Genomic DNA, 22,141 nt, shown 5'->3' with positions numbered 1-22,141 from the left:
TTGTGTTTTATTACCATGAATATCAATTTGTGCCTACTAGAATTCTACTAGGTGCTTCCATTCTTGCATAAGAATGTAACAATGTCTTCCTGTGTTACTCAATATTATGGTAACAGTAAAATATAATTTACATCGATTGAAAGAAGGGGTACGCAGAACTTTCGTTTGCACCTTAAAGTAGTATTACAAAAAAATTTACTAGGTACAGAAAATCTGTTCAAACAAACGTACTCATGTTCAAACACGTGAATCGTTTCACGAATACCACTAAAACGAACGGGACGTCAAAAACGAGAGACATTATTACGTAAATTTAGAACGTCTACTCTAAAAATACTTGGCGTTTAGTTTTCTGCTATTTATTTACTATCATCTAATGTTGTTTCTAATGTAACGTCGTAAACTGTTGTACTACGTCTGATTTTGGGTTAAAATATATTTTGACACTTTTCTTTCAAAACAGTTTTTTATATTTTAACTATACTCAGTGAGTAGGCCGTTCAGTTTTTATTGCCTATTTTATTTATTATCATCGAATGTTCTTAATCTAACTTCGTAGATGTATATTACGTCGAATTTAGTTTACAAAACATTATTATCAGGTTGTTGTTCTTTTAAATTGTGTTCCTGTTTTAAATTTGATTTTTTTACATCTTCCCGATGAAGGTTCGCCATTGACGCATTTCATCTCTAATGTCTTGCGGTTCAAATTCCAATAGGCGCCAATAGTTTATCATCTAGCAATTAGGTCGTTACGTATGTTCTCTATTACATATATGTATCGGGCGAATTCTTATCATCCACCAACCCGTCATGCTATATCATTATCATTAGCGACAGGTCAAGCGAGTTTACTTCAACACGATAGCGATTCTCCGGATTAGTACTGTACTGTACACCGTTGAGTTACAACGTGCGAATTTGAAATCGGCGTTCGAAATTTAAACTTTTGTTTTATAGTGATTGAGTGCGTTCAAGATTAATCGGTTGAGTGATTTCGGTTTGCGTTGGGTGCCGAGCGGGAATGTGAGCCGCTGTGATTGGTCGACGATGGAAACCATGGTGAACGTGTGGGCGGTGGTGGAGCACGTGAGGGTGGCCAGTGGAGCGGCGGAGCTGGCCATCTTCACCGCCATACTCTACTGGTTCTTTACTTCAAGGTGCGTTTACATTTTATGTATTATTTTTTTTCGCGTGATTTGTGCACAAGCCCTAATCGACATTATTGTTCCACTAAGATATGTCCTTCTGTAAATAAACAAGAACATCACGAATCACGGTATTGATCATGATTCATGATAGATATTGTTTGATTTGTTTGTAAAGTAAACCTTTGTCATTAGCGGCCATTACTCTTAGAAACACTATGTAGTACCACAGAATAAATAATAGTACTAGGTACAGAAGACTCACTCTCTAACAAAACGCGTCTGTTACGATCAGCACAGATATGGCCGCTAGGCGGCTTATGGCAAACCCCAAAATTGGGGCCGAACGGATGTACTTTTAGCTACCTGTAGCAAAGCGACGAAATCGCGGAGTGAGCCACGCCTGATAGTACATAGTATGTACAGTCAGCAGCAGAAGTTGCTTAGCGGGCGAGGTGTTCAAAGTTACCTTGACACGCTCTTATTCTCTTAACAATAAAGTCGCGTCAAGATCATTTTGAACACCTGGCCCGCTTAGTAACTTCTGCTGCTGACTGTACATGTAGTCCTAAACATGCCTTGTCATAAGAATTTAGTACACATGCTAATGACACAAATACTTGCACATGTCATATTTACATATACCTATAAATAAATTAGCCTTTCGTATGAGTTTAGGATGTTGTAAACATTTTTCAGTTATACATATTTGCATTAATTTTAGAGCACCGTACAAAACTTTGTTCACAGTGCTCTTATTTAGGTATGGTAAGCTAGACAAATCATACGTCAAGTTTAGATATTGTTGACATGTCTATTTTCTAATACGTAGAAATTCGAAACGATTATAACGACGAATGCATTCGTAAATCATTAATCATAAATCGTATGAGCTACTGTTAAACCTCTTGAGCTTCTATTGAAAAGTTTAAAAAAGAAAAGATTTAAAAAAAGTTACAAATTGACGTGGTAAATGTCTCTGCAATTTCCCAACGCATTTGGATAAAATCATTAAATTTATAGTCCAAACTACTTTCGAACATGTTTTAGTGCCTATGTGTAAGACCACCCTTTCTCTCCTTTTTGTCTCCAAGTTGAAACACACCTTAGCTTTGAAGAATAACTTGTTTATAGATAACTATATGAAGTCGTTGAACCGTACAACGTAGAAAAAATACTCGTACTGCCATGTTTTGCAGAAATATGATGTAAGATTCTATTCTCTTATCATATCAATACTCGTATATAAAAAGTATAAAAACAGACAAACAGACAACGCACAGCCGAAATCTTTAAAGAACTTCGAATTTTGCAACTTACTTATGGAATTTAAATTGGAATATAGGTACCTATATTCCAATTTTTAGAAAATGGGATTGAAATTTCAACTTCTGCGCGGATTTCGCGAGCTGAACCATATGTATAGCATACTATACAAACATCAGTATTAGTATTTAATCGTAATTTTGTTGGTTTATCTTATTATGTTTATACTACATACTATTTGACTTCTCGGCTACATTTCTCTTTTATAAGTTATGAATCGCCTGCACCAACATTTGTCTCTGCGTGACCCAATTGACTGGTAGTGAATGCCTTTAGGCATTAAGTCCGCCATTTGTACATTTTTCCTGTGTTTGTGCATTAAAGTTTAAATAAAAAAATTAAAAAAAACATGTGACGTTTTCAAGTAGGTATGTGAAAGGCATTGGTTGGTGGTAGAGCATTAAGTCAACAAATTCCAAAGTCCTTTTGCTGGAAAACACAGTACGTATAAAAACGAGCTTAGTGACCTTTGTTCAAGCGCGCGAACATGAGCAAAGTTCAACACATTTTAGAGTAAGTTGTCCGCATAATATTAAATGGATGCATAACAAAACAGGTCTGCACCACATTCGTCATCAATGTCGTCATCTCATCTTCTGAACGGTCATGCACATAAATGTTTCGTCTTTAAACTTGCAAAATTTAGCGTCGACTTTGCCTACCTACTGACGTAGTACCAACGTGTACTCGAATGGTGGGACTCTTATTAATACAACAAACATGCAATGAAGACATAATCGATTCAGTGGTATTTAAATCTAGATCTAACTACTATCACTATGTAGGTTAATACCTAGATACAACGGCAATGTTTTTACAATTAAATAAATTGCGTTTAGAATCATACGAGTTATACGTCAACCGCACAGCGCTGTGCAATGCTGCATTTGCACTTTTGCAGCAAATTCAGTGTCACAGCCACTTTCACCGTGCACCGACCGGACGTCCAGTATCATGCGATATTTCTGCAATATGCACCGCAGGAAACTAAGTGCAGTGGCATTGTGGGGTCATCGGCTCACCAATGTTACGAGTGTATGATTCTTACGTGTTTATTTTATAAGTTTTAAAACAATAGTTGTGATATAATATTTAAAACTTTCGCGTTTTGAGCACATATTAACTCACATTTATAGACGGGTCTATCGCGAACTTATTTTATTACCTTTATTTACCGACGTTTCGACACCAGGTTTCACTGGTCCTGGCCCCTATTTCACCAACGTGACAGGTGCGACAATTCGACAAGTCTCATAGTTGTTGACGTCACAGGCATCCATGGGCTACGGTTATCGCTTACCATCGGGCGGGCCGTATTCCTGTTTGTCATCATCATTGTATTATTTAAAAAACTTTATTATATTGGCAAAAAACAGGTATTTCTCTTGCGATGTTTATGATGACAATGATGACAATTGTCACAAGATTTCAAAGAACTTTTAGTAATTCTTGACAGCAAATGAGTTCTGTGTCGGAATTTCGTGACAATTGTCGTATTTCTTGTGACAATTGTCATTAGCTTCGCAAAATAAATACTTATTAACTGGCGATATAGTGGAGTTTTTTTTTAATTAACATGTTGGTGGCAAACAACCACACCGCCCGTCTGATGGTAAGCGGTTACCGTAGCCTATGGAGGCCTGTGACGTCAGTAACAGTGATGTCGACAATTGTCGGACCTGTCACGTTGGTGAAATAGGGCCCTGGTTGCGGCTAACTGATGTCCCAGCTAAATGTCAAAACAGAGATTTGTGCAACTACCCGACGAAAATTGTATGAAAAAGTTTGGGGTAGACATCACATTTTCAAACCACCCACTACACATAATGTTAATTATTGTCAATAAATACGCGATAGACCCGTCTATAAAATGTTGAATTCTAGAATTCTAGATGATAAAAAGATACTTAATAAACTCTATCGGGCAAAAGTAAATTGAAACGTTTGATCTCTTGTTGTCTCCCGTCCTCCAAAAGCAATATTGCTTTTTTCATTTCCAAGATCAATAAATTCATCTTCATCATTTACTTAACAGTAAAATATTTATTTTTAGAGATATGCGCCTTACCTTTGACCAAATGAACGAGAAGTTTTTCGGGAATTAACGGTCAAACAACCTCTACAACAACCATTTAAATAAAAGTAAACAAAATCTACCCTCAAATGGCTCCTTAAGAGGGTAGATGAAAAAATTACATGAACAAATAATATAAGTTAAAGTCAGGTCGTTCAGTGACAGATCCAGGCGGTTTTGGATTTGGTTGGTTAACTAAGAAATGTTATAACTACCCGAAAATGTACAAATTATTTGTTTACTTTTATTTAAATACCTAAAGATACAGAGTTAGGCACGTGCCATGTTCTTTGACTCTATCATTAATTCATCACACCTATCTACGCACATAAAATACAGGTCAAGATACCGTGAGGTTTTCCTGCTCCATTCTTTTTCCTCGTGTGTTTTGGACACCTCTTGCGACACACTGAATAATCTAAAGATATGAGCAAAATAGAGGCCTTGGAGGTCTCAAATTTATATCTGTTCAATTACTTTACATCTGAACAAAATCAAACACTTGGTGGGTTGGCGGGTGATAGCACCCCCATAGGGTTTCTGCGTAATAGAAAGTATGAGTTTTCAGAATTTGAGCATTACATTTCATCTCATTTTGACATTACTCGCACTTCTCGTTCGCTTCAATATGCAGGTGCATCTCGCATTTAAAAATAAGATCAAATGTAAAGTTTGTTATTGCTCCAGGTCTACAAACAATATCTGTAGATGTCAGTATTAAAAATACGACTGGCACATGAAAAACATCGTCACTAGAGTCCCCATACGTTCCACGACTCTTCTCTTTCCACACGGACTCTACAAGTGGGTATGTTTTTCATAGGAGAAAGAGACGAGATGAGACATGAAGTTATTTTGTTCTTATTTTAAATTTCTTAAAAACATCTGTGTTAGCAAAAAGTAAATAGCTCAAGCGTCATAGTTGTGAGAAAATAAATATTAGAGCACATCTGACGAAGGTCAAAGGAAAACGCAGATACAGTTAAAAACAAGAGCACTGACGTGAGGACGCAAATAGCTTAAGATTTTAAATTTGAACGGAACAAATTTTGGCGTTAATACTTATCTACTTAGAAACGTGACAATTTCCGTCCGCGACAAAGTCAAAAGTTCTTTTAAAGTCCTTTACTTGAACTTGCTTTGTAGGTATTTAAAATAAATACCGATAGGTATACAAATACAAAATATAGTATATACATATGTGATCATACCTTGTTTGCAAATGTTGGTTTTTATGTGGTCTTTAAGCAGCACGACAAGTCAGTTTTCGGTCTATTACTTACTGTAACTACAACTACAAGCAGCTGTAGGACTTAACACTGTGTGGTTCTTCATCTTTATATTTATCTTCTTAACTACTTTCTTCATACAAAGGCCTTCCTCTGCAATCCACCCATTAATTCACAAAGATACCCCAATAAAATCCCAGCCTAAATTACCACGGGTTTCAACCGTTGTAGTTTTTATTCATCTTGGATATCTATATTTCGTAGATTTGGAAAGGGAAAATATTCCTTAACTGCCATAACACAAATACTAATAATAAGCAGTTTTACGTTTTAAAGGCAAATCACGCGATACTCGGCGATACCAATGAAGAACATGTACTCGTACCTAATGCCATTGGGTGTTCTAATGTCAATCAGACAAAGGTCACACAAGTCTCAATGCTAATTGATAGAAGCACGATCAGACAGGACAGGATCACAGGACCAATACGCAAAGAATATCATTACAATCGGTTTTTGAACATTGGCGAGTCTATGGACCACAGGAAAGTAACAGAATTTTATGAACAAGTTCTCAGGTGATCGCGTCAGGGAAAATACGATCAAACCTTGTGAATGTCAGCTGTTGCTCCGTTGGCGGATCGAGGAACTGCAGTTCCATATTTTAGTAATTTCTCTCGATGAAAAATTTATCAAATAAGAAGCTATCTTAAAGAATAAAGGCAGCAGACTTTAAATTTATTCCTGATGGCTCAGCGTTATTTATAAAAATCATAAATGTCTCTCAAATCTAAAAGCCCGTTGAATTTTGTTTTACCATATCAGTCACTTTCTTCTTCTCACATCGATGGTTGCACCCATTTACTAATATAATACTGTTTCAATAAATACAGTGAAAAATTTTACTAATTATTTTATATGTATTAAAATTATACTACAAGGGTATGCAAGGTACAGTCGCTATCAGATATATCGGAGCGGCCAAGGTGTTCACAATATCTGAACACGCACTCTAACGCCCTGACAATAGAGGCGTGTTCAAATATTTGTGAGCGCTTTAGCCGCTCCGATATATCTGATGGATTTGTTAGACAATTTTCACAAAAGCATATTTTCCGAGTAGCGAATTTTCACATCGCATTTTATCACGATCGCAAATTTCATTAATCGTCTTTTTTAATGCAGCGATTTTTCATGTAGCGTTTTTCAATGCTCGTATATTTTACCAGTTGATCATTATATCACAAGCAAATATTTCCAGTATCTATCTACCTAGGCTTTTCCCCCCAAAGTGTACTATTTTCACGAACGTCACACCAAGGCTCTGAACCGCTTTTTTCTTCATACAAAAAATACCGATATTATTACGTTCTTTTTCGTTCTTTGGTTTATTATTTAATTTTTAATGGGACAATCTAATAATACGAATGTGTTAACTAAATACATAATTCAGTCCTACGTAAAGAGCATAAAATAATTTAAAATATTGGGTTATTTCGGGTTTTACAAAAAAAACCGGTTCCGAGCCTTGCGTCACACTAAACTTAATCAATAGGTAGGTTAGGTTCGTTAGGTAGCTTCAGATGCCCGAAGGGCAAACCGCCCAGAAATAGGAGCCCCGCGTAGCGGGGCTCCGTCTAGTTATGTTGTAAAGGAAATATTTTTTGAAAAGAAAGTTTCGTACGTTAGACTCTTTACTAATACTAAAAAATTCAGCATGGCAATTAAAGTTTCGAAAAAAAAGGTACTGGCAATATTTGCTTGTGATATAATGATCAACTGGTAAAATATACGAGCATTGAAAAACGCTACATGAAAAATCGCTGCATTAAAAAAGACGATTAATGAAATTTGCGATCGTGATAAAATGCGATGTGAAAATTCGCTACTCGGAAAATATGCTTTTGTGAAAATTGTCTAACAAATCATCTGATGGCGACTGTACATAAATATATACAACCAACATTTTATTATACTTAATTAGAGGTATTTTGGTGTTTTTGTTTCTATTGAGCATGCTCTGGTTTTGGTTAGAGTCTGCCTGTTGCAAATAACTTTAATCTAGTTTCTATGTGATTTTTTTCGTGACATTTTCCTTTGATTAAAAGGAATAACAATTAATATGCAAACTACAATTTTGCTTTAGGCCCTTCTCAATGAATGATAGAGCAACAACATAAATGATACAAGTTTATTATCATTCGTGCAAAGTCGAAAACCAGCCGGATACGTATATACCGGGTACCGGGTTTTAAGTGCGAATTCAGAGTTATCGTGTCGTTCTATATCATATATGTCTAATTAAGTGTTTTATTATTATGCAAAAAAATTATATCTTATCAACCACAGTTCATATATTATATAATGTACAATTTTAAAAATACCCGTTTTTGTTCATTTATTAATTGGAATTAAAAAAAATGGTATTAAAACTGAGTAAATAATGACGTTGTTAATCTTGGTAATTTTGTGTTAATTTCTTTTCTACCCTGTAACTTTGAAAGTCACATGTTTTCTGTTATGTGTTACTTTGGGTACAAATACTTATTATGAACATTGAATATAAATTCAGCGCAATGTCCGCGTATTAATTATGAATTAATTTTAAAACTGTCATTATTGTTTGTTTTTTTCCTTTCTCTACAGGAAGTTAAAAGATTTCTAGTCTGAAACTTTACAAGTGTTTGCCATTGTGGTGTCACAGAAATGTTTTCCGTTTTCAAGAAATAGATAGCGTCGTAGGACTGGGCTGCATTGAGATTGTGCCTCTGAGTCTATTGTCATTGTGTGGAATGTGATTGTCATCTCATCTCTGTATTTTCTATTGAATGGATTATTCCAATTATTTTGATCGAACTACAGTAGGTATCTCAATAATTTTATATCGTTTAAAGTCATAACTCAATTATTTATTTATTTATTTTAACTCAACTTATACTTACGACCGAATATGAGCTAGAATTCTATTCTATGTAAATTAATGTGACAATGAGGATAATGTACATGTACAGTCGGTGTAGGCGAAGTATTAAACATGTTCTGGACACAACTTTATTGTTAGGGAGTATGAGTGTATGGAGATCAGTTTGACCACATCACCCACTTAAGCTACTACTTCTGCTGCTGACTGTACAAACGCAGTAAGAAGACGATCGTATATCGACAAACGCCAATTGAAGAATAAATATATACCGGAATCACAGATGTAACAAAAAGTGAAATGATCATTTCCATACATTATTTAAGTTCCGTTTGGACGTTCCTAAAAACAATTATCACTTCTCTAGGCTCCCAGGCGATTTTACACCTTGAGATAGAAAACCACTTTCTTTACATCTTGACCATCAGGTATTAAAAAAAGGTTTTCAAACGTCTTCTTTCTTTGTCAACAGCCGCGTTGCCGACATGCTGGAGGTGGTCGGCGAGCGAGTCGGCGGGTGGTGCGGCCGCGACTCCAACTCGCTGCGGCAGGCGGTGCGCGCGCGCCGCCGGCACCACAACGACATCTACACCAAACTTGATCAGGAGCGGACGGTGAGTAGTTGAGTATTATAGCCTTTTTAAGTAGACGAGTAATAGGAGCGGTCCTAGAATGCTACCTTGAGGAACCCAGACTGTTATACTGATTTACATACAATACAATACAAATATTCTTTATTGCTCACCAATATGAAAAAGAACATGATATACAAATTAGGCATAATAACTTAAACTATGGTAGACAACAGGCGGTCTTATCGCTAAAGAGCGATGTCTTCCAGACAACCTCATTCTGATCGTTGTAACTTTCAATTTCGCCTGGTTAAGTCCTTTTTACGAAGTGGTTGTGAAATAGCTATAAATCGTTTTTTCTTTCACCGACAACGATGTGTTCATGCTTTTAAGATTCGAGTTGCATGCCTGGCTTTTTCAAACATCAGCCTAAATATCGCTTTTAGTTTCCATCCAACGATTCCATTATGATGGAATGAGGCTATACTTTTTAACTCGCTCTGAGAGAATGTGTCTTAATGAATTAAAACAAATAATATTGGACTTGTTATGGAATAAAATAATGCGGTCATATAAGCCATCAGTGATGATGATGAGTCCATTGAACTCGATTCTCACCAACTTGATTATACTAAAAAAAACAACGGGTTGCACTCCGGGAGTGCCGGCAGAAGTGAAAACTCAACGACATTGTAACTCAAAATATTAATAACATATAGTGCAAAATGTCTGCAGCACTATGTGTAATTGATGTTAACGCCATCTAGCGTTGTATCGTCGCATTACTGGAAACCCCTAAGCACATCACTGTAAGTACTACTGGTACTACAGTTAGGTATACTAATACCAGATTGAGGGAATCTCACTAGATGGCATTTAAATAAAACAACAATGACATTGTCCGTCACACATCACGCAAGCGCACTGCGCCGCCTAAATGAAACAGCAGGCTCAGGCATACATTTTCGCCGCGCGGTAGAAAGAGAGGAGAGACCCTTACGCGTTACGCCTTACGCTGTCTCGAGTTTATCATTTTTTCCCCACCTCAAAAAGTGCACAGCGCCGCTAAAGAAGTTTTCACTTCAAAAAGTGGCGTCTCAACTTTACCGTAGGGAAGTAAGTCTGTGCATCGACTTGTTATTCTGGTGAATAATTGTGACCAGACGTTTGTGTTATTGCGACAATTCCTGGCAACCAATGTACTAGCTTGACAGTGGGTTTGGTCATTAAATTAATTGTAAATAGAGTCTAGAAAATACGATTGCCGCTTTAATCAATTCCCAATATCGCGCATTTAAAAGAATTTAAGAAGTTCTTCAAAGAACTGTTGTAGTAGGTACGAGTATCGTTATTTGCTTATGCAGCGCCTTGCCCTCGAATATGTTTAACAACTACACAGCAAGCCCGGAACTTGGCAGCTATAATACATATCACGGATTGCACCTCGTACTGAATAGCTCTTAGTGCGATGTGCTAGTTCTGCCCGCCAACATTGGCATAGCGAAATGCAACAATACGTGCTGTGCTGTGCTGAACCGTCGCGTATTCTCACTGTAAATCGGGACACACCTCATTAATATTAAAGAAATTTGAAGCGTAAATACAATAGATACATTCCATATTTTAGTGCCAGCGTATCATGCGCGCGATTGCCAGTAACCATTGATGCTGGTATTTCAGTATGGAATGTAACTGCTGTATTGAACGTTCAAATTTCTCTCATTTAGATAGGTACTCTCTCGACTCCAGCAGGTGTATGTTGACTAAAAATGAATCTTTTCCAGAATCTGGTTTATCGCTCTATTACCTATATTTGTGAAGTTTTCAACCAAAAGGTACTGTCGGTTGTCTATAAGGTTGATTTCAAATTGAAGCCATTTAATTTCCATATAGAATAACGCCTTATAGACAACCGACAATAAGTACACTTTTGGTTGAGAATGGCACATTTTTCGAAGAACAGCTTATGGTCTGAACTAACATATTTCTATTTAAATTTTTCGCAGAGTTAGTTTGCCTGCTTCATTTTCTTATATTTATCTTTATGCTGATCTAAAGGTGCATGTTGTACCGTGTACCGTATAGAAATTCAATGTGCGACTTTGATCACGATTCAGATTAGATTGCAACATTGATTGCTTGCGATGCGTCGCGTTTTCCACTACTCTGATGCCAATAGTTTTAACTCAGGCAATTCAGACTCCTGTTTCACCACGCTCACATTTGTCCCCAGACTGTGGATTGTCACATCGTACATTGCTCGTCCAACAAGTACCCCCATTAGGGGTCATCCATTATTTACATCACACGTTTAGGGGGAGGAGGGGAGAGTCACAAACATTGTGACGTCACTTTAACTTATTTAATTCGCTGTACAGTTAAATTACAAATTTTTGGAACGATAATCATTTTTATTCGTTTAATTTTCTTTCCTAATCACTCAGTTTTGGGTTATAAAACTACTAATATTTCTTTTTTCAAAAATATTTTGATAAAATATTGATAATAGGTACAACCTACTTAATTCGATTTGCCGATTTCGTTGAAAAATGTGACGTCACACCAGCGGGCTCAGCACGGTTCCATTTTTATCGACTATCACTATTATGCGCGTCCCTTTCGCACTTACATACTTGTTAGAACGTGACAGGCATGGTGACAAGGGATAAAAACGCGACCGTGCTAAGCCGCCAGGTGTGACAATGAGGGTTGGGGGGGAGTCGTCAAAAAACCTAGAAATTCGTGTGATGTAATTAATGGATGATCCCTTATTAAAACTGTGTATATTTATGTCGCCTTCGTTCGTTTAGCTACTTTAGCAACACCATATGACCTGTAAATTGGCCGTTTTATTGCGTCAAGTCCACGCGGAAGATCGCGTTTTGCGCTTCCTTTCGTGCTTGGGCCCTGTCGTGTCGAAATTAGAGGCAATTATGTCAACGCATTGTGTGGCAAGTGGTGAAGTACCCTTGCGACATGTGTGGACAACATACTCGTACCTACTTATTGAACCTTTTGAAGCGTCCTTTTTAACAAGCTTTTATTAGGTCGACCTGTATGTAACTAACTATGTAATGGAATCTAAGGTAACTAATTTAACCATCTTCCAAGGATCGTAGCGTCATGAAAATTGGCAGCTGTATGTAGTTCTGATGACAATACAATAATATGGTACTGTCGAACTGATCTGATGATGGAGACAGGAGGCGGCCATAGGAACTCTGTGATGAAACAACGCAACCTAATTGTGTTAGGGGTTTTTAGAATCGTCTCGATGAGTATTAGTTGTCTGTCGTAAGAAAAGTACAGTCAGCGATAAAAGCTTGTACCAAAAATGAAATTTTTGCCAAAAACTTATTTACATTATTGCTCGCAAATGAGCAAATTTAATAGTGGTAAAATAATTTCTAAGAAATGTACTTTTTTAACTGCATTTTTCTTAAATAGTAATCTTTTCCAGTATTATAATACTATAATACTCTACCCCCTCTCTTCGCCTTTTTTGTTATTTTCATTAAATGAATCTACAATACGACCCTATCCCTATACGATCTTTTAGTAAAAATGGTATTGAGTCAAATAAAGACGGACAATTGATAACGCCGGTTTGAGTAACAATTATTTAATATATTTATCCACTCTTGTATATTAGACAGCAAAAACTTACTTTTATGATACTCTTATTATTTGCGAGTAAGTCGATATATAGATAGACCTATAGATTGAAAACTGCCAATACTGCAACTGCAAATTGCAAATACTAAGGCCGCAGAGAAACTTGGAGTAAAATTACTGCTTTCTCTTCATTGGAACGATATTGAATCGAAAGATTATTGCTATTTCAAAGTTAACCTGCAGTTTATGAAATATACCTATAACTATTGTATCAGTTGATTTAACTAAGTGGAAATTTAATCTAATATAAGTCTGAACTCTGAAAATATGATGATGTTTCGTGTTACAGGAAACACGAGAATTAATCACGATACAGCCCGCCAAACTCTTGAGTAATTTCATGAGAAATATATATACTTAAGCAACGAATTGATGCTTACTCATATTGATAACTACGCATAACATAACTCGCGATTAAGATCAATTTTAATTGCTTTTAAATAACTGCTTTTATACACGTGACTGAGTGATAATAATATAAATATAATGGACTTTAATACTCGTAGTTAACATTTATCAGTTTGCCATTCGAAAAATAAGGGAAAATTGTTCTGATACTGATCTAGATACTGATAGTGATATCCTGCATTAGAAAGAGTAAACTGACAACAGTTTAAAAAAACAATTTTGATTTAGACGTATTAAAGAAGACATAAAAAAGTTTAACATATTTATAGATTTTAAATGTAACTAACAACTATGGATTTATGTCCGAAATAAAATGATTTTATTTATTTATTTATAGATATGATAACGTGATAGTCTCATGAAATACACGCTTGCAATTGTCAGATTTAAGTCTGGATTCGAGATTATTTAGCAGTAAATACCTATCGGTTGTAAAGTGCTATGAATGCTTTGTATGGCGTAATACAGACGGACACTGTTTTGTCGCGAAATTGTATACTGAACGTCCTGTTTCTACATTTGTACATTTATAAGAGCCGTCAAATCGTTTTACGTCATTCCGGGCCGTAAGTAGCATTTACCGCCGGGCTACTGCTAGGAAGAAAATCCCACTTCCTGGCTTACGTCAAATTTATCTCTGCACAAAAGAAGATACGGTCTATTATATTTCCGTAAACGTATTGAACTAATAAGTGTCTTTATTTGATAAGATAAGACAACAGTGCGATGTGTACATGTCGGCGGCCGATATCGTAAGATCAGGCATATCGTGAAATTCCTAGGCATATCGTGAAACGTGAAAATCTTTGACTCGTTCCCTGAGTCGACGGAGCCCCGCTACGCGGGGCTCCTATTTCTGGGCGGTTTGCCCTTCGGGCATCTGAAGCAACCTAACGAACCTATCCTACCTATGTATTGGTTTAATGTGACTATCGTCAAAACATTACACAGGAACATTACGATCTGCCTGATCCTTACGATCGGCCTACGACATACATACCATCGCCCACACTGTTACCTGTCCATCGTCCACCGATGGACAGGTAACACTTTGTGTCTCGCCCCTCCCCCGTGTCACAACATGTCACATTTTCTTGACCCCCTAAACGTGTGATGTAATTAATGGATGACCCCTTATTACAAAAGGCATAAGGTCCACCGATGGATAGTTAACAGTGTTGCTGTTTGTACTTTGTACGTACTGAAGAACTTAAGGTGATCCTGATAATTTGCGGAATGAACACAATACCATTTATCTTTTCAAGTTTTCAGCTTTAAGTATACGGGCCGTATACCTCATCTAATTAAAGAGAACTCTTTTAACAGGCGCTTATACTGCATGGACACAACCCCTATGTTTTCACTTCACATATCACAGTATACCTAGTATTGTCCCGGTATTTATGTCACTTCTCACTTGGATAGCCTAGGTAATGATAAAAATAGTTTATTATTCAAGTAGGCATATTACAATGCGCTTATGAACGTCAAATAAAGCTACACCGGCTCCAACCCTACACCTCTGCTCAATTGGAGGAGGGTATCCCAATATGGGACCGGCAACAAAAGGTACATTTCTTACCCTCCACAATAAATGTTTTTTTTTTTTACATTAAAGGAAAATTTTGTAGTATCGCTTAAAGACGTATCTGCTTGATAAAAATGTATCCATAATGTAATGTGTCAATGCAATTTGTCCATGAAATTTGATGTTAAAGTTATTACGTATCTGGGAATACCTGCGATTTGGAACTTAATTATAGGGCTTGGTGTGTTTATTTATGTAATTTTGCTGCGTGTCGAACCTTATTACAAAAAGTAACCACTACCACCACTTTGTTTCGCGAGATTTGGTCATTATGTTGTTATGAGTTGGTATTTTATATGATTATGCTCCGGGTGGCCTAAAAATGAAATTACTTCACTATTAGTGCTATTTTTATCTTATTTTATTAATAAATTGTATATTTACAAATAATGACAGCAAATGCGAATGTCTGACAGTGACACACAAAACAATCAATAACAAAATGATGTTTACATTTACCACATCATCAACAACTCAAGTCTGGTCGCAGTTTGTGTGGTTTTCATATTTCATATTAATAGTTTAGTTAGAAATTAGTAAGTCCTAACTACTATTAATGACATTTACAATAAACTAGTTGTTGGTCTAAATCAGACCTTTTGACTAATAACATAAGACTTATATTCGCATAACACCTAACATATATCACGCCACCGCAGATATCTATCAACGATTGACCGATAAACAGTTTTCTAACAATTAACATATTTGCATCACCCTATTGTTATTGTCACGTGTCGAAGCTGATTATTCTAATGAATCATAGTTACAGGCAACACTGCTCATTCTTGGACTTTATGCTCTTGCGATAAGGTATATGATTGCTAATTAAGTGTGGGTCTAGTACGTACCCGTATCGTACGATGTATTTAATCATGTCATGTGATAAGGGTCATAGAAAACAAATTCTTTACCCTCCTGTGACCCAGAAGCAGTTGTGTTTTTGAATTTGGAACTTTTAGTTAATCAATAAGAGTTCAGAATAGATTGTGGAGTATGTACACAAACTAGTACGAGGGGTCTCAGGAGGCTACTGAACCTAAAAAAACATCATGTGTTTAGTTTAGTTTTATGTCTAGAGTAAAATTAAACACTCGCGAATACGTAGTGCTCTCACTCACTCACACACTACGGCCGGTAGATGTGTCAGAGAACACACTATTAGGTACGTACGTATATTCGCGTACATATTTTACCACAGTCTCCCCTTTAGGATGGAAGGTCTGGTGACATTCACCTTTGCAAAAACTAGCGCCAAAGAGTCTTAAAATTCTTAGAATTGGGTGGCCCGGCAATGAGATGAGGCCTAATGTTATGTTTTCTTTCGGCAGACGAGAGCATCGTCCCTGTTTCGCGTAAAGGAAGGCCCAGTGGTCCCCGCGCCGCAGCCCGCCACGCGGCCTCCCGCGGGCCTCGCTTGTGCCCGCTGCGCTCCTGTGTCCAGGGTAAGTATCTCGTAATGAGAGATAAAGCTTCAAACATCTCCATTATAGCGTCTTCTCCCTCTAATTCCGATCCATTTTCTTGGATTTCACCGAATTATCAAAGTAAAACGAATGGTCAAATATGGCCATGCGTAGCGGTAAAAAAACGCGGTTTACGCAGCACGCCTTCCGCGCATGATCTTATATATGCGCAGCGAGATAAAACCTTGACAGACTGCGAATTCCGGGCACGATCTGATGAACATTTGCTCGTTTATATTGATTTTAACAAACACGGTCTTCACTAGTTATTTAAACTAACCCGTCCCGTACATTTTCATTTATTTAAAAAAAATACTTCTGTAATATGTACCTACAAAATTGTATTAAAGGATTAGGATTTCACAGACTGAATCTAGAAGAAGGCCATATCTATAGTAACCGTTTACCACTAGGGTTATTATAATTTAATTATGTTTGTTTGCCGTCGACCTGGTATAAAAAAAAAACAAGAAACAATCGTGGGGTTTTTATTAATATACTAGGTCCGAATTTACCATTTTTTTTGTTATTTTACTGTATGAGAAACGTTTCACAATATGTGACGTCCCACGGGTAAAGGTACCTTATGGCGGTTGGCGCTTACGCTATTATTAACGCCGCTCCAATATAATTGCGGCGCTATGCGACATAAGCGCCAGCCGCCATAAGGTACCTTTTGCCGTGGAACGTCACATATTCTGTTTACTTAAGATATTTACACTTCGCTCCCAAAACATTATCGCCTGTAGAGTCTGTTCGGAGAGAAGAGTCGTGGAATGTATGGGACCCAATACATTCCACGGCTCTTCTCTTTCCGCACAGACCCTACACTGAGTGACCCCCTAAAAAAACTCAAAACCTAAAAGAAACAAGGAAGTGAGAACTTGCTCCTCCTACCATCATGTCATAACATAACTCATAGCAGTAAATAAAAAAACTCCCCTAGTAAGTACGACCTATATTACAATATTACTGACCCGGAGATGTCTAAACGTTTAAGAGCGCTATTACATTTCGGCGTTGAGCGAGTTTAGGTATTTTACGCGCTGCGGCAGGCCGTGCGAGCTCAGTATGCCGATCCCTTCTACCACACTCCCACTACAATGATGGATTAAACATTCTTGATCCTTCGCGAAGCATATTGAAATCAACCATAACAACACTAACTGTACTTAACTTTTAAAGTTCTAAAACTGTTATTTGGTAAGTACGAAAATACTAAATGCAGTACATAGGGGCTGTTCATAAATTACGTCATCTATTTTTGACGATTTTTGACCCCCCCCCCCACCCCTCAAATCATCCAAAAATCAAGCTTCGGATGAATCTGTTTCCTCCTACGTCATGTTACCATCATCCGATGTCCAGACCCCCCCCCCCCCCCACTCCTCCCATTTGAAACGACGTAATTTATGAATAGCCCCATACTCGTACTTATGAAGGTATATTACTCGAAAGAAATTATAGGTACCTACTCGCTTATTTACATGTTTCGTCATTGCATTTGGTACCTATAGGTTGTAAAGTTTGTATCAACGAGGGTTTAAAAACGAACTGGTACTGAGGATCTGATGATGATTAAGGTGGTCACGGATACCAATCAACCATGTAGTAACATGATTAGGCTCGTTTGATTCGTCTCAACAAGATCTTTGACACTGAAGATACACAGGGTCTGATGATGTAGCTGGAAGGTGGCCACGGGTACCAGTCTATCATGTGACTAAACAACTTCGTGTTTGGGCTCGTTTGATTCGTCTCAACAAGATCTTTGACACAAGACAGTACTCAGGGTCTGATGATGGAGCTGGAAGGTACCATTACAAATCAACCATGCAACTAAACCACATCGTGTTTAGGATCGTTTGATTCGTCTCAACAAGATCTTTGACACTAGGTGATACTCAGAGTCTGATGATGGAGCTGGAAGGTGGTCACCGGTACCAATCAACCATGCAACTAAACCACTTCGTGTTTAGGCTCGTTTTATTCGTTTCAACAAGATCTTTGACACAAGATAGTACTCAGGGTCTGATGTTGGAGCCGGAAGGTGGTCACCGGTACCAATCAACCATGCAACTAAACCACTTCGTGTTTAGGCACGTTTTATTCATCTCAACAAGATCTTTGACACAAGGTAGTACTCATGGTCTGATGATGGAGCGCGAAGGTGGCGACGGGTACCTGTCTATCATCATCAGCTCCAATTTGACATTGTACGGTGAGTTTCATCAGTGGTTACTCTCATAGAGTACGTCTGAATGTCTGTCAAGTTAAACCAGTTTCATCAGCTCCATCATCAGACCCTGAGTAGTATCTTGTGTCAAACATCTTATTGCGACGAATCAAACGAGCCCAAACACGAAGTGGTTCAGTTACGTGGTAGACTGGTACCCGTGGCCACAGTCCAGCTCCATCATCAGACCCTGAGTACTAACTTGTGTCAAAGATCTTGTTGCGACGAATCGAACGAAGCCAAACACGAAGTGGTGTAGTTGCATGGTTGATTGGTACCGGTGACCACCTTCCGGATCCATCATCATACCCTCAGTACTACCTTGTGTCAAAGATCTTGTTGCGACAAATCAAACGAGCCCAAACACGAAGTGGTTCAGTTAAATGGTAGACTGGTACCCGTGGCCACAGTCCAGCTCCATCATCAGACCCTGAGTACTAACTTGTGTCAAAGATCTTGTTGCGACGAATCGAACGAAGCCAAACACGAAGTGGTTTAGTTGCATGGTTGATTGGTACCGGTCACCACCTTCCGGATCCATCATCAGACCCTCAGTACTACCTTGTGTCAAAGATCTTGTTGCGACAAATCAAACGAGCCCAAACACGAAGTGGTTCAGTTACATGGTAGACTGGTACCCGTGGCCACCTTCCAGCTCCATCATCAGATCCTGAGTACTATCTTGTGTCCAAGGTCTTGTTGAGACTGTAACGTAGACATTTTCTTAAATTTTAAATTAATATTTTTGGGTTGAATTCCTTTTCTTATTTCGATGATTTTAACAATATCCCAAACTAACTCGATTGGTTGCACTTATTTGCATAATCTGTTGCATTTAGATGCACCTCTCTTTATGCTTATCTGTTGTCGGGGTTGTCATACGAGTAAAAATAATTAAAACTTGAGATATTTAGGTTGTCACTCCAGGAAAACTTTGTATGATTTAGATATGTTTTTTAGGTAAGAGAGAATTTAGATGTTAAATAAAACATAGGAATTACAGACTCCAAAAAGGGGGCTCTGAAATGAAACTTTATTAGATTTATTGATAAAATATATTTATTAGGCTCAGGAGTGAATTGTTAAATAAATCAGTCAGAATTTTCGTAGGATTTGTGTCTTCAAGGGATTGGCACCCTACTTTTGTTTTGGCCTTTTGTACTCAACATATGAGGAGGTCATTTTGAGATGACATGCACTTTTGATGTGTGGACCCCTCCGGGGACGCACGCTCGCATGAGTACTATTTGTGGTGACACCACACATTCGCCATGTTGGTCGAAATGCTGGAAGCAGCTCGAGTCCTTCGGTGTGCTCCACTGAGTAAGTACAAATGGAATTTAGGTGTGATCAACTCCACAATGGCGCGAAACGTTGTGGGTTCGTCCTTAACCAGGTTTTTGGTTCTTTACAGAGTTGACTCCTGCTCGAGGGTTGGGAGTGCTCCGCCAGAAGTCCTAACAGCTTCCAGTGCGGTGAGCTAAATTTCCAATTGTTTCATATTTTCTTTAGCGGCCATTAAGGCGTCGGCTAATGTACCCATTTCTCGGTTTACAGGAGCCGGGAGCTTGTGAACTTTCTTTTGAAGAGCTTGTGAACTTTCTTTTGAAGAGCTTGTGAACTTTCTTTTGAAGAGCTTGTGAACTTTCTTTTGAAGAGCTTGTGAATTTTTTTGGAAGAGCTTTCGAATTCTTTTGAAATTCATTTGAAGATGTTTAGAAGTTGTAAAATGAGGCTGTGGGATCTGTACCACGCCATCTGCAGCGGCCGGCTCCAACCAGGTTAGCGGCCAGCTTCCCGGGGAAAGGCGAGTACGCCCCCCGCTGCTGCAGTTCCAGCAGCAGTTTTTGAGGTCGGTCTGTTGCATAACTTTTGAGTGGCATCCGCCACCAACTACAAATTTAAAATGGTTAATTATGATTTAATTTTATTCAGTTTGAAGTTTTGAAAGTTCTGGTGCATAAAACTTAGGTATTTCGAAATTTAGTTTTTAGTTTTTAATTAATGGGTGTAAACCCTTATAACTAGAACCTGTGAGGCGACCCAGCTTACCACTGAGCATTTAACTGTAAATGATTAGATTAATAAAGCTTGTTAGGTATAAATTTGTTTAATTGTTTCTCCTCCTGGCTTTCCTGCAGCAAGGTTTCCGTTTAGTCTATTTAATTTAATTTTGATTTAATTTTATTTTGTTAACATGGCTGTTTCCATTTTCCACAAGCCGGAGCTTTTCATTTATTATTTTACCCCCTTTCAAGACGAATCAAACGAGCCTAAACACGAAGTGGTTTAGTTGCATGGTTGATTGGTACCGGTGACCACCTTCCGGCTCCATCATCAGACCCTCAGTACTACCTTGTGTCAAAGATCTTGTTGCGACAAATCAAACGAGCCTAAACACGAAGTGGTTTAGTTGCATTGTTGATTGGTACTGGTGACCACCTTCCGGCTCCATCATCAGACCCTGAGTACTATCTTAAGTCAAAGATCTTGTTGAGCCGAATCAAACGAGCCCAAACACGAAGTGGTTTAGTTGCATGGTTGATTGGTACCGATGACCACCTTCCGGTACCATCATCAGACCCTGAGTACTATCTTGTGTCAAAGATCTTGTTGAGATGAATAAAACGAGCCTAAACACGAAGTGGTTTAGTTGCATGGTTGATTGGTACCGGTGACCACCTTCCGGCTCCATCATCAGACCCTGAGTACTATCTTGAGTCAAATAAATACATATAGAATGTCAGGTCGTTTCAAATATTTTTAATCCTGTCCGGTAGTTTATTAAACTGTACCATTATAAATTATAATACTATAAAAACAGTGCTAGGATCAAAGTCTCTCGTTGCGGTTTACACGCACACAGTATAGCGTTTTACACGGCGCCCGCCGCACACAATGATAAAAAACCTCGTCGTCGCCGTTGAAAATGTGCGGAGCCGACCGACACACGTCCTGCCTCTACAAGCTCTGCCGCGGCACTGAGCTGGCGCAGCGCGCGTCATCGGTAATATAGAGTAGTTTTCAAAAAATTGCCAAAAAATTATAGTAGAATTTCATAAACACTAATGTATACCAACAGTATAAGCAAACGTTGCAGATTGCTTGAGTATGAAAATGACTTCGATATTAAGTAGATTTTCGTAGGAATTGACACTTGTTTCGGAGAGAAAATCGAGTTCGTTTTACTTTGATTTTCTCTTTCTCAAAGGTATGTAGGAAAAATATAGTTTGATATGCCTAAAGTACAGGGTATTAGTAATACAAAATAGCCAGGTTTAGCAGAGTAAAATTCTCAACATTTCCAAATAAGAGCTCGCCATTCAGTGCTTCACGGGGTTTTTCGGAAACGACCATCAGAAAAAAAATCATTACTAATTTAATAAGTCCTTTTTCTAATATTTACAACGATATTTATAAAGATAAGAAGACGCTTTTACTGGAACAAGTACTCATTGTTTCTAATAATGAGCGCAAAGTCCTGAATTTCGTCGACTAG

At 37.9% G+C, this 22,141-nt stretch overlaps 1 protein-coding gene across 2 annotated transcripts in view; it reads left to right on the top strand.

Annotated features, from left to right (window-relative positions):
* LOC134801105 (glycerol-3-phosphate acyltransferase 1, mitochondrial) overlaps positions 1 to 22,141 on the top strand; it is a 73,070-nt gene that overhangs the window by 4,308 nt on the left and 46,621 nt on the right. Inside the window, exons 2-4 of one of the 2 annotated variants that reach the window (XM_063773630.1) lie at positions 961 to 1,160; positions 9,170 to 9,311; positions 16,272 to 16,385. In XM_063773630.1, the coding sequence (XP_063629700.1) occupies positions 1,051 to 1,160; positions 9,170 to 9,311; positions 16,272 to 16,385 (366 nt within the window). In that variant the 5' untranslated portion in view covers positions 961 to 1,050. Of the gene's footprint in view, positions 1 to 860; positions 1,161 to 9,169; positions 9,312 to 16,271; positions 16,386 to 22,141 lie in introns of those variants that run through there. The other variant, XM_063773631.1, reaches the window with a different exon arrangement.

This window comes from Cydia splendana, chromosome 21, assembly GCF_910591565.1.
Source record: "Cydia splendana chromosome 21, ilCydSple1.2, whole genome shotgun sequence".
NCBI classification, from domain to species: domain Eukaryota; kingdom Metazoa; phylum Arthropoda; class Insecta; order Lepidoptera; family Tortricidae; genus Cydia; species Cydia splendana.
This window is presented reverse-complemented; position numbering and strand designations above follow the sequence as displayed.